We start from the raw sequence: 13,875 nt of genomic DNA on the forward strand, positions 1-13,875 counted from the left end.
CATTTTTTCATTGTGATAGTTCTTTGAGTTCATAAAGGTTGTCTGTTTTTCTTTAGAGCAAGTAGAATGACTATACTGTTTTCTTGACCAATAAGTCACTCTGTTTTCCATGGTTCAAAGTTAAGCTTTTATTTGGTTTTAAATTAAAAAAATAAATTTCATTATTAAATAGTGAGATGGAGCTAACTAATGTTCAGATAGTAGCTTACTCAGAAATATACCATCGGGGGTACAGTTAAGGGGTGGATCATCTAAACTAAAATTATTTGTTATGTTGTAGTGTTTGTTAGAAGTTCAGTAGTGGCATAATTCAAAAGAAACTGAAATACAAAGTTTCAAATGTTTACAATGGATGGGAGAAGTAAACCACTTATTTCTACTGCAATCGCAAACTACTTTCTTTCTCAACGCCAGTCAGTTTGGACACTATACCACAGTGCTAATATCATCAGGTTCATCTGCTTTCTTTTGCCTGCTTGGCAGGGATTTCAAGTATTCGAGGTGTCTCCGGGCATCCTCCTGATTTTGCCTCACATAATATACCACATATGAGATCACCATGGTGAACCAGCCAAACATGGTGACCAGCATGGCATAATCGGTAGTTTTTTTAGGGAGGTTACAAAGGTCAGCGTCGTTGGCAGCATTGAGGAATGGTCTGCCAGCATGTTCATCCAACACGGACGTTTTACAGATTACGTTGTGGGCTGTCTCATGATTGGATGCCATGCTCCTCAGAACTTGCTGTAGAGTACAGTCGCAGTGCCAAGGGTTGTTGGCAATTCTGGCCCTGGCCTTCAGGTTATTGAAGGCATTTTTGTGCACACTTTGAATCCGATTGTCGGACAAGTCCAGAGTCTGCAAGGTTTCAGCTACTCCTTTGAAGGCATGCTCATCGATAAACTCAATGCCATTTTTGGACAGGTTGAGAACTCTCAGTTGATGGAGGTCCTTAAAAATTTCATTGGGAATAGATGTGATCTGATTGGAGTCCAGATACAGTAGGACTGTTTCAGGAGGAAGATCTCTAGGTATTTCCTTGAGATTTGCATTGCTACAGGTGACATTTAAACCCCCAGAGGAAGAACAAAGACAGCCCTTGGGACACATACTGGCAGAATGAAAGCACAGTATCATAAGAACAAAACTTTGTAGGAGGAGACACATGGAGAGGGAACGGGTTAACCACAGGTCTACCAGATTCATGCTGGAATGTCAGCATAATCATGAGCCCATTCCTCATTTACTCCAACAAGCGTGGTAATGGTTCCAGCCGTGTCCACACTATTGATTTCCTTCTTGCGTGGTTCAAAAGGCTGCAGCTAACACACGTGTCTCTTCATTATTTCTTTCCTTGCTTGGGCACCTAAAGGAAAGGGAAACAGATGCAATTAGTTCCTTTGCAAAGGGAGGTACTTGTAATTAAAGGTGTTCTCAGGTGCCTGGCATTCTGCATGAGCAGGGGGGTTAGTTATGCAGGTAATTTCCATCAATGCCACTGGGAGTTATCTGCGAAATGGGAGTCTCCTGTTCAAATCCCAGGTGCTGGGGGAGAGAACTGTGAACATATGAAGATATTTCTGAATTCTGTTGCCTGGTTTTCAGTTGGATAGAATGAGAACAAATATTCCCTATTTCTCTGCTGCTCTCCACATCCTGGACCCCTTCGAATTCTACAAAAATGAAATTTAATTATGTCTCTCACCCTTTCTGAGAAAACAGATGCATTAATGCAATTTAGTCCTGCACTTGGGCAGCAATGAGAAATAATGCCAATATTTCATGGTTAATGACTCTAGACAGGGATATCTGTCATGTCTTTTGAATGGATGCCCAATTTGGAATATTGCCTCTAAAGAAACATCTTACTTGAATTAAGAAAATAATAAATGCATTCCAACAAAATATTGCTAGAGGCTGACAACCAAGAACCTCCAGGATAGTTGCCTTCCTTGTGACCTCTTTAAAGTACATTATACCTGGGAGGATGCTTTTAACTGAATTTCCAGAGGATCCTCTCTCTCTTTTCTAAGGACCATATCCCCTTCCCAATAAATGCTTAAATATGGCACACACCTATATGACTTTTTTATATAACAAGAGAATTAAGAAATGCTGTCTTTGAAGACTTCTGCAATAGACTTCACTCTCTATATGTTGCATGTTGCATATATATACTGTTAGTGTTGGCAGGGGCCACAGAAATTGCAAAATTAAGTGATGAACAAAGTTATGGAACTTACTCAACAGCAGAGAGCAGAGATAAGACTATAAGTTAACTCTCAAAATTACCCTTTAATATAGAGAAGAAAGCACACATCTTTGGGGCCAGTGCACAGAGGAGACAAGTGGATCCCAGGGAGATCAGGTTACTTACCCAAGGTCAAACAGATTGAGGTGTAGAGACAGGACTCAAGCCAAAGTCTTTGTTCTGACTCATTAATATCAAAACTCTTTCCACTATCCACACACTCTCTTCCAGTCTCTTCTGCTCTATAAGTATCCAGCAAGCATTGCTTATTGTGATTTCTGATGCTGTTATGTTGCAGCCCTATCTTTTATGCTATGAATACTGTTCCAAGTTGAGGACCCCATGGAGCTCAAGTGAGGGGTCCCTCTGCATTTTGAAGGGAACCCATGCCTGACTTAGAAGATTCCCTCCCAGGATCTAAGAAACAAGAAGAGCATTCACTCCTCTTACAGCAGTGAACAACAAACAACTTTCTGCATGAGCAACTAATGACTTTCTGAAAACTTATCTTTTATGAAGATCCCAGATGGATAAATACAGAGGGAAATGACTCCAAATGTTACCAAACTCACAGAAGAGAAGATTAATATGAGCTGAAAACATAATGATCTGGATTGTTAATCAAGGAAAAAATGAGATTAGCAACAGCAGAATGGAGCGGATGTGCTTTTGGAAAACTGAGTCCCTTAAATACCAGAGAATGCTAAAGAGAGACCCTAAGCTTATTAAGCCCTCCATCAACAGATCATTTCATTGGCAATGAAAGTGTCCTCCCTTTCATGTTTCCCTTCAAAACTGTATTGCATAGCACTTGGGGACTCTAGGAATCTAGATGGGAAAGAAAAAAAAATAAACACGTGTGGAAGGGAAGAGAGAAGACAGAGGAGTAGAAGGACAAGGCAACGAATTCTAGGAAAAGGGCATGAGAAAAACACAGGAGATAGAAGAAATTAATGTAATTGAAGAAAATAAAGGGAGTCCACATCAACCAAGTGATTTCCATCTATTGAGTATATGCAACCAGCCTAAAACATGCTGAAAGATGAGAAGCCTTTTCTGGAGGACACTTCATATTTCTCTTGGGATTCATTAAAGGAGTTTGGCATAGAAAAGAAATGTTCTCTATTCAGAGTACAAGCTCCATGACAGCAGAGGCTTGTTTCTGCCTCCTGCAGAGACAATAGTAAGCAATTAAAAAGTAAAAAGTACACTGAGTTTGTATATCAGCTTTATTTATTTATTTATTATTTTATTTTTATTTTTTGAGATGGAGTCTTGCTCTATTGCCCAGGCTGGAGAGCAATGGTGTGATCTCAGCTCACTGCAAATCTCCGCCTCCCAGGTTCCAGCAATTCTCCCACCCCAGCCTCCTGAGTATCTGGAACTACAGGCACACACCACCACGCCCAGCTATCTTTTTTTTTTTTTTGTATTTTTAGTAGAGACAAGGTTTCACCGTGTTGGCCAGGCTGGTCTTGAACTCCTGACCTTAAGTGATCTACCTGCCTCGGCCTCCCAAAGTGCTAGGATTACAGGTGTGAGCCACTGAGCCCGGCCTGTATTCCAGTTTCAATTCTTATTAGTAGTGGTCTTGGGGGAACTTATGCAATCTCTCTAAACCTCATTTTCTTTATCTTTGTATAAAGATTATAAAAGCACCTAATTACAAGGTTGATTTGAGGGTTATATGAAGTAATCCATGTAAAGCACTTAGCACAGTACGAAATTGGTAGTAAAAGTTCAATGCTTTTAGCCATAGTTACTATTATTATTCTCGGATACATTCCCAACACACAGCATAGTGCTTGGCATATAGTGAGGACTAAATAAATATCTGTTATATGAATAAAGCAACAAAATATTGAAGAGTCTAGGTATGCTTTTTCTTCTCCATGGCAATTATTTTTATAAATATTTTAAACATAAACATAAATATTTTAAACATAAACATTGGCTCATCAAATGTCTACTGGTCTTATACGGCAACATAATGGACTTTGGAAAGTCATATATGTTCAGGCTCCTAGGAGATGGAAAGAAGAATGGAACTCTTCCTCAGCAGGCTTCTTTACACTTAATCAGGGTTTCTCCAGAATGATCAGTCCAATGGTCATGGTCACGTATAAGAAATGTTTAGGACACAGGTTGAGTTCTCTACTCAGATTGCAGTCTTTCTTGAGATGGAATCCATCATATCCCAAACGGTCTACCTGTGAACTGGATGTAATGCTGGTTAGGAGTACAAACACAGAGCACCCCTTGCTTTCAAAGAAGTTGGACTTGAACTAAGTATTTCATTTTTTCTCTATTATGTTTGATAAAAAGAGAATAAAATCTTCTGGGCTTGGCTATATTGCTGAGCTACTGTGACTCAGCCTCTAGAGCCATCAGCCCCAGCCAGAATAAAGTGACAAAAGATGCAGGATGTAGATAGCTGAGCCCTGGGATGCTGCTGTGGTTTGAATATGTGGGTCCTTCACATATTCTGATATCTAAATCTAATCCCCAGTGTGAGGATATTTGGAGGTGCGGCCTTTGAGAAGTGATTAGGTCATGAAAGCAGAGCCATCATGAATGGAGTTAGTGCCCTTATAAAAGAGGCCCCAGAGAATTCTCTCATCCCTTCTGCCGTGTGAAGAAACGGAGAGAAGAGAGCCATCTATAAGCCAAGAAACAGGACCTCACCAGAAACCAAATCTTCTGGCACCTTGATTTTGAGCTTTGCAGGCTCCAGAACTGTAAGAAATCAATTTCTATTGCTTTAGCAGTGCAAAAAGACTTAGACAGATGTCCAGGATGTAGACAGCAAAGCCAAAGGTATCAAGTCAAGGTCATCTTCACCAGGGAGGATGGAAGAGCTGCTCTCCACTCTATGATACTGGTTCTGTAGTTTCCAAAGGGATTATCAGTTTGACATTGCTTTATATTACTAGAGAGGTCAACAGTGGCTGTTGGAAAAGGAAGATATGAGGATATGTGCCTCAGAGAAAAAGAGGTGGATATTCTTCTGACATTGGTTATCATCCAGCAGAATACAGGGCTAAAAAGCTTGGAAGCCTAAAACTCCCTTAGCTTGAAAGCCTAAAACTCACTCCTGCTCTGATTGAATCACATCTACACACAAACCCAAAGCAGTAAACAAGCTATGCTGCTGGGCAAGAAGAGTGCCTTCCTACTAACTTCAGAATGAGTGGTTAGAACATAAAGAAGGGCCTGGGGTCGCACTGGTAATGGCAAAAACAGCAACAGCAACACTGCCTGTCTTTCTGATAAGGAATAAGACCCATTAAAGGGATGGACCAAGTTAAACAGCATCTTTCCTCCCTCCTAACTCCCCCTTTGCAAATCGCGACTCACTGGACTACCTTGTCCCCATCTACTCATTCCCTTTAACTACGTCTGGGTCAAGCAGAAGCCGTAATATTTCTGGATGTGGTGTTTAAGTATGCACTGCACCCCAAAGGAGAATTATTTTATCCAGACTCATATCTCGCTCACATTTTCTTGCCACCCAGCTTTCTGAGCATCAGCAGTTAATTCTGGGATTGAGTGGCAACCATCAAATACCATTTCCAGAAGAAAAAAACCAGTGCATTTAACAGAGTGTTCATTCAGTGAGAAGACAGGCCATTCAGTGGCTGATTAACAACTGACTTTCTGCTTATTTCTTTCTTTTCGTCATTAAATGATAGGAACATTCAGAGATTCTAACCCAAAAGCTTTTATTAACCCTTCTAAGTGAGTGTACCAATTCACAGAGAAATACCAGATACACCAGTTTCTTCCAATTATAGTCTATGCAACTCTATTACTAAACAGGAGAATTTGATTAAAAAGGAAATAGATAGCAAAACAGGAAGGGCTTTTAATTTAAAACATAAAATTCAAATCAACGGGGAAAAACCCTCATACATTTAATTATTTAAAATTTAAAACTTCTCTATGAGAAAAAGTTAAGGTCCTAAGCAAAGTCAAAGAACAAATGACAAAACAAAAGGCTGATTATTTTAATACACAGAAAATCCTTACAAAAGAATAATAAACTAATCTAATTAAAAAAATGGAGAGCTGGGTGCAACAGTACACACCTATAGTCCCTGCTACTTATGAGGTTGAGATGCAAGGATTGAGCCCAGAAGTTTGAGTCCAGACAGGGCAAGATAGCAAGACCCTGTCTCTAAAAAATAAAAATAAAAAAAAGAAAAAAAGCCAAAAAGAAAAATGGATGGGAAAATAATATACATAAATGGCAATGCATATGATGTATACAAAATAAACAATATGAAAAGATTCTTGATCTCACTGGCAGTAAAATAAATTCAGGTTAAAGTACTTATCATCTAGATTAAAATTAGGCATAGTATTTAGTGTCAATAAACATGTTAAGAACCAAGCGTTCTCAAACACTTGATAAGAGGATAGATGGTGCACTCTTGTCATATGAGCAATTTGGGAATATCAGTCAAAAATTTAAAATTGAAGAATAAGCTGTTGATGATATAAAGATGTCCAAAGATTACCCTAAAGAGCAGCTCAAAAAAAAGCAAATACTTATAATATAATCACATTTGTGTAGATTTTTTAAAGAAGATAAATATGCAAATATAAATATGCAATTAATATGTTTACACATGCATAGATCACTTCCAAAAGGGTATATCAGAAACTATTAGTAATGGTTAACTCCAGGTGAGTAGTAGAACTGAGGGGCTGTCAGGGGGAGAAGAGGCATTGCTTTTTATTTTATATTCTTTTGTACGGTTTTAATTCCTGATGGTATAAATGTATATTTTATTTTATTTTACAATAAATATTTAAAAGATAATGCAAAAGGACTAGGATTAGCCAAAAAATGAACCTACATTTAATGCCTCAGAAAGCAACTATTCAGTGCATGAAAGAGTTGAACAATGGTGGCCAAGATGCCAAAGGCAAATGAAAGAACAATGAATTATTAAAAGCAGTACATGTTTCATGATGAGAGACTGAATATACAAACGGACAGTGGCCACACCATATACAAAAATAGATCTCTGACGCACAATCTGCAGCAACTAGACCAGGAAACCAAACCACAATCTCTGTAGAAAACAGCCCAAATCAGCCAAGAACTGATTATTAACTGATAATTTTCCTAATTTTTGACCCTGCTTCCAACTTAGGACCAACCAAAGAACACGAAATGTACACCCCTAACCAATCATGTAGGCTGCCCTTCTAGTTAGCCCACCTATAGCTTCCCCATGTCAACAGCCTTCAACCAGAACTCTCCTGAAGCCTTCCTTTCTTCCCACTATAATGCTTTTATACTCCTCTGCCAGCCTTTGAGTCTCTCTGTGAAATGCAAGGGATGGTGGTTGTCTCTTTTGCTGTAGGAAGCTCTGAATGAATAGCATTTGCTTATTCTCATTTGGGTGGTTTTTGTTTATTTTCACAAAACCTGAAGTTTGAGTACTTGATATCTTTAATGCGATATTCCCAAAATTAGTCTTATTGACTATCATAGAGCTTAGATATGATTTATTTATATGATCAGGTTATCCATAAAATAAGTATGGGTTGCATAAACCATCAATATGTCTAATTTCCTGTGTATTTGTGACTAAAATAACTAGGAAAAGAGAGTTGGGACCTGGCTAATTCAGGTGAATAAACTGCATAAGTAATTTTTCCACTGCTGGTCTTTGGGATCATGTTTGGAGATAATAACTTCTTCATTCACATCTTTAGCACTGAGTTCTGCCATGGACTTTAGTTCTCCATTTCCATTCTCAACCATCTACTACAGGAAGAGTTCATCAGGGCCTCAAACTTTGCATACCCAAAAGTAAAATCATAATTTTACCCTCAGGTTTACCCAATGACTCCCGCCTCCACTGTAGACCACCCTGTCTTCCCTCCCGATTTCTTGAAGTTTTTATTTCTCTTCTCCATTCTACCTGTCCCTTGCTTTGCATTCTCATGGCCTCTTTCCTAATTCAGATCTCCAACATCCTGTTCTGAAAGAGCAAAATCCTCCTTCCTGAATTGTTGGTGTCCAGTCTCTGTGCTTCCATCCTTCCAATGTCAGGTTAAAGTAACACTCTTAACCACATCATCCTGCAGGTCAAAAAAGCCCTAATGACCCCTGATGTTTCATAACAATCTCCTTTTACAGTTGTATCTCCCATCATGTTTTCTTACACAGACACAGAAACATGAATTCAACAAACAGCTCAATGAGGAGAAAACTGATGATGAATGGCACTTTGTTCCACAAATATGAGATTTATCAGAAACCAATCCAACTGAAGATCTCTACACTGTAGAATAGCTTTCCTGATTTAAAATCCCGATTATAAAGTTCTGGCCCATGAGTCATTTAGGTGGCTCATTAATAACAACAGCTGTGATCCTTTAGTCAAGGATATGAACTGACAAGGCAGACAGACGCATGAAGAACAGAGAATATTTTCGTTTAAAAAGAGAATAATCTGGTAGCAGATCCAGAACTGTTTAAGGCAAGGAACTCTTGCAATCCCCAAACTCTCCTTTCTCTAATATTCCAGCCTTTACTATATTATTTACTGTTTTCTACTTCATATTAAATACATCACTTTACCTTCTCTACTGCTAGACCATGAGGTTCCAACAGGCAGTGTCAGTGTTTTGCCCATTTTACATTCTCACATTGCCCATAGTAAGAATTTAATAAACATTTATTGAAATGAATTATAATCCATTCTCATTTCATTACAACACAGCTATCATTTGCTTGGCATTTATTACACATCACGTATTTAAGTGACGAATTCATCTAGAAGGATGGTAAAATTGAAATTCTGACAAGGTTCTTGGTTAAACGAATGTAGAGTTAAAAAGTTACCATATAACTTTTTTTGGAATTAAGGGGTTAAGTTACCATATAAAGCTTGGCTGACACATGTTCTGTGAGTCAATGTGTCCTTGCCCACTTTGAAAGTAAAACGGTCAAAAGGTACTTATCATGTCACCTTCCCAAGGAAAGGAGAAAGTTTAGTACATGACCCCTGGAGTTGGGAGGCAGAGTGTCTTGGAAAGAGAACCAGGTTAACCTGTTGTTTGGAGATGCAGTTGGGTGATGTTTCGATGTTGGGGTGAGCCTACACTCCCAGAGTTTGTCAATAAGGGATGGGAAACTATTTCCTATAGGTCAAATGTGGTCACTAGAGGGGAAGAGATTTTTCAAGGAGTGAGCATCTTGAGTCTTATTTCACTGTCCCATAGGATTTCTTCGTAGAACATAGGGATTCCAGCAACACAAAACTGTAGGGTAGATGCTTAGATTTTGAGCAAGTGGCCACCTGAAACGAATCCACTATCAGAGTCAGGGGAGCCACATTGGGGGAGGGCATGAAAGCCTCAGGAGAGAGAGACCTGAATCCTCTCATCCTATTAATTCTACCTCCTGAGCAGCTGCCACCCAGTTATGCTCACCTGGGGGTGGGGGTGGAATGGAAGGCAGAGAAGAGAAATTAAGCCACTTACTAAATCCTCTTTCCCTTTGAGCCTGAAACAAAGGGAAGGGGAGAACAGTTAAATATTAAATGAAATTCAGGGTTTTTGTTAATCCCTTAAACTACACGTTTAAATGATCATGATTAATTTTTATTTTGGTTTAAATTAACTGAGTTTGTGACTTAAAATAATATTAGGACAATCTATTATCTAGGAGTAAGTACAACATTATGGGGCTTATTAACGTTTGCATTCAGGGACTAGAAGAGAATGATCAAGAGGATAGAAATTAAAGGAACGGTACAGGCAAGAAGGAAAGTTTCATTTTATACTGTTTACACATGTCTCACCTCACCACAGTTCTCACAAAACCCCTAAAAGGTAGTAATTGCAACCCTCATACGGATGAACAAATTGAGGCTTAAAGAGGTTATATAACCCATTTATGGTAACTAGTGCTGAATGACAGAGGCAAGAACTTAACTGAAGTCCTTTGGCTTCCAGAGCATGTGTGATCAAACATGGCACCATACACCATTTTACAGCTAAACTATAATTTTTTTCCTTCCTAACTGATTCCACTAAGATAGAAAACAAGGACCAAGACGGATTTTTTAATTAAGGGAAGTATACTTCCAAGTCAAAAGCTCTAAAATTATCCATTTGCCGTACATTTGTGAACTATTTTAGAAGTTTGTGGGGCAAGATCACATGCATGCTTTCATTTGATTATCTCTAAACAGCACTGTCAAATACACGTAGTGGACATTATTAGTCTCTATGTTAATACAGTAGAGGAACTCATAAAATGGAGACTCCTCAAAGCCACACAGCTGGTTAGCAGCAGGAAAGGACCTGCATCTCAGATATCCCCGAGAACAGGTCTCATTTAACATGCATTGGTTTCTATATCTTTTTTCCTGGCCACTTTTTATATGAATGTCTGTAAACACAAATGCTGAGTTTCAAATGCCTCACCAGCCCTCTTTTGACCTCTTTCTGCCAAATTTGGGAAAATCAAAGAGGGAGACAACCCCTTCTCCTGTTAGAATTTCTTAAAGGCCACTCTGATATAAAACTTTTATCAAAATCACATGAAATCCATTTGTTCTAGATCTCAGTCAGTTAAGGCACTACTTTTCCACTTTTGAAATCTATTTCACAAGATAAATCTTCAAGCAAACCCTCAATATATTGGGAAAGAATTGACTCTTCTGAATACATTAACTACTTCCTACAAAATCTAGTGCTTATGGATCTTCAGAGTGGGTTTAGAAGTTCTTCCTACCAATGAATCCACTGGAAAAACAAACAAATACATTTTTAAAACCCACTTTTTATGAACCCAGAATTTATCTCTCTGTGGATACTGAGAACAGCATAAAGACACCACGATGTCTCTGCTACATCCATATTTATTATGCAACATGCTGCAAGTTTATAGGGAGACTGAGTGGGAATCTATCCATCTTGGTTTCTTTCTGTTTCTCTACTATTATTTCACAGCAATGCTTATGACATTTACAACGTGAGAGCTTTGCAAACTTTTAACATCTAATCTACATAAATGTAGGCTCTCCAAGATTCACCAGAGTCCAGGATAACTTGAAAGCTTCCTTTAGAAAGCCCTTACTTATTCTGAATTCAGTTGTACTTCTGAGTAGGATGAGTGTCACAATTTTTTTAAAAACATATCCTGCTTAACCCTGCTTTATCCTTCTTACACAAGATGCTGTAATAATATTCACTGGGTTGGTGGGAAAAACACAGGATTGAGATCCAAAATGAAGACTCAGAAACTGGATTCAAACCTCAGCTTCCCAAGGAATGAATTTCAGGAATTTAGCACAACACTCATACTCCCATCCCTTAGTTGCCTTAGGACTATCATCAATAATATCCACCTCATTGGTCTCACAGTTACAAGGAGACAGTAAAATATGTGTGAAATGTGCTTCAAAATCTGTTAATGACCATTCAAAGATGATTAGGTTTAAAATTTAATTATTTTCCTAAAATATAAGATCATTCTGTCTTGAGGGTTTCACATTTCTTTTTCTTAAGTATAACCAATTAGGAAATGATTCTCACATCACATACAGCATTCATGCCAGTATATATTTAACCCGAATCTAATCAAGAGGAAAGCATCAGACCAAGTCACAACTTGAGGTATTTTACTAATCTGGACTTTTTGAAATTTCACTGAAGAAAAACAAAAAACAAAAATAAAAAATAAAGAAAACAAAATAACAATAAAACACAGGCTTTAGAACTGTTCTAGATGAAAGAAAGGAGATGTCGCAACTGAAAACAATGTAAGAGATCAACTTCTGGATTTAAAGGAAATGCTAGAAAGGGACATTATTGGAACAACTGGGGGAAATTTGAATGTATGCTGTATGTAAGGTATTATTGCATCAAATTTACGTTTCTTGAAATTTATCCTGATATGAGTATAACGGAGGTAGTTGTTGTTCTTAGGAGGCACATACTGAAGTATTTTGGGGTAAAGTGTCTTGACAACCGCAGCTGTCAAATTATTCGGCAAAAACGAAATATATCTGCCTATATATTGTGAGAAACAGTGATGGAAAAATTTAACAATTTTTAAAGGGATGGTGATGGATATATGTGTTCATTGTACCAATTTTTCAACTTGTCTGAAAGTTTCAAATTTTTCAAATAAAAATTTAGGGTAGGGGAGATTCTACAACTTAAAAAGAATCTTCGAGGGGAAGATAAGTCCTTTTTTGGTGATGCAAAAAAGTCTTAGGAATCCTAGATGGAGTAAGGCTTATCCCCTCAGAGTGATACAAAATGGAGACCCAAGGTGAAATGAGCAGTGATTCTCTGCAATTGCATTTCATGAACTCCAGGACTCCATTTCACTGCCCTATGAGACATGTGCAAGGTGCACTTGGTTTTAATTGGCCAATATGGAGATCACAGCTTGGCCACTAACTCATTGCATAATTTCTCTATCCTAGTTTTCTCATCTGAACATGAGGGTAATAAAAGTTCCACCTCACAAGGGTGAGATGGGGATTAAATGAGATAACACATGTAAAACATTTAGAATATCTGCTGTTACAAGATACTCTCAGTCAGAGTTACTACCACTACCACTCCTAGTACTACTGCCACCACCACCACCACCATCATCATCATCTTACACTGATGTCTGCTATGACAATGTGGAGCCTTCACCATCTTACACCTTGTCTTCTCTCTGCTATGACAATGTTTCTGAAGAGTCAATGATTTCATTTTATCAACTTTTTCATGTTATTCCAAGAGGGATCCACATTCAGAGACACAGCTAAATCAGAATCATAGAATGGTAAAGAAGATGAACCATATAATGAGGGAAGAGGATGAAGAGCATAATTCTGATGGTGGCTAACATTTTGTGGGCACCTTCTGTGTACAAGGCACTGGGCCAAAAGCTTTACTTTAAAAATAGAAAGAAATTTTGCTCCCAAGATGCTTATACCTAGAGTCTTTGCATATCTGATTTAAATGCTAAAATGTGAGGGTTTTGGGGTGATATTTAGATGAGATTTTGTACTTTGAGTTGATGCTGTAATGAATTGAGAATTTTGGGGGATGTTTGAGTATGATTAATATATTTTGCATGGAGGATGGATGTAAATCTTTCGGAATCAGAGGGTAGATTGTGATAAGCCAAAAATGGTCTAAAAATATCTAGGTCCCGATCTCTGGAGCCTGTGAATGTTACCTTTTATGGAAAAAGAATCTTTGCAGATGTCATTAAATTAAGGATCTTGAGATGGAAAGATTATCTTGGATTATCTGGATGAGCCCTAAATGTAATTTTGAGTGCTCTTATAAGAAGGATACAGAGGGAGATCTAACACAGAAGAAAAGGCAATGTAACAACTAAGGTAAGGATTGAAGTGATACAGCCACAAGTCAAGAAGTGCTGATAAGTTACCAGAAGCTAAAAGTTGCAAGCAATGGATTGTCCTTTATAGTCTTTGGAGTTAGTGTGGCCCTACCCCCAAAACTGATTTTTTGTCCATTGAAACTGATTTCAGACTCTACCTCCAGAACTATAAGAAAATAGATGTGTGTTATTTTTAGCCACCGAGATTGTGGCAAATTGCTACAGAAGCTATAGGAAA

At 38.2% G+C, this 13,875-nt stretch overlaps 1 protein-coding gene across 5 annotated transcripts in view; it reads right to left on the bottom strand.

Annotated features, from left to right (window-relative positions):
• Nucleotides 1-331: 331 nt before the first annotated feature.
• The window catches only part of LRRC3B (leucine rich repeat containing 3B), an 873,839-nt gene continuing 860,295 nt past the window's right edge, over nucleotides 332-13,875 (bottom strand). For all 5 annotated transcript variants that reach the window (XM_054552481.2, XM_054552483.2, XM_002813994.6 and 2 more), the window contains one exon: nucleotides 332-1,366. In XM_054552481.2, the coding sequence (XP_054408456.1) occupies nucleotides 427-1,206 (780 nt within the window). In that variant the 5' untranslated portion in view covers nucleotides 1,207-1,366 and the 3' untranslated portion in view covers nucleotides 332-426. The remainder of the gene's footprint in view (nucleotides 1,367-13,875) is intronic.

Source organism: Pongo abelii, chromosome 2 (genome assembly GCF_028885655.2).
Source record: "Pongo abelii isolate AG06213 chromosome 2, NHGRI_mPonAbe1-v2.0_pri, whole genome shotgun sequence".
NCBI lineage: Eukaryota > Metazoa > Chordata > Mammalia > Primates > Hominidae > Pongo > Pongo abelii.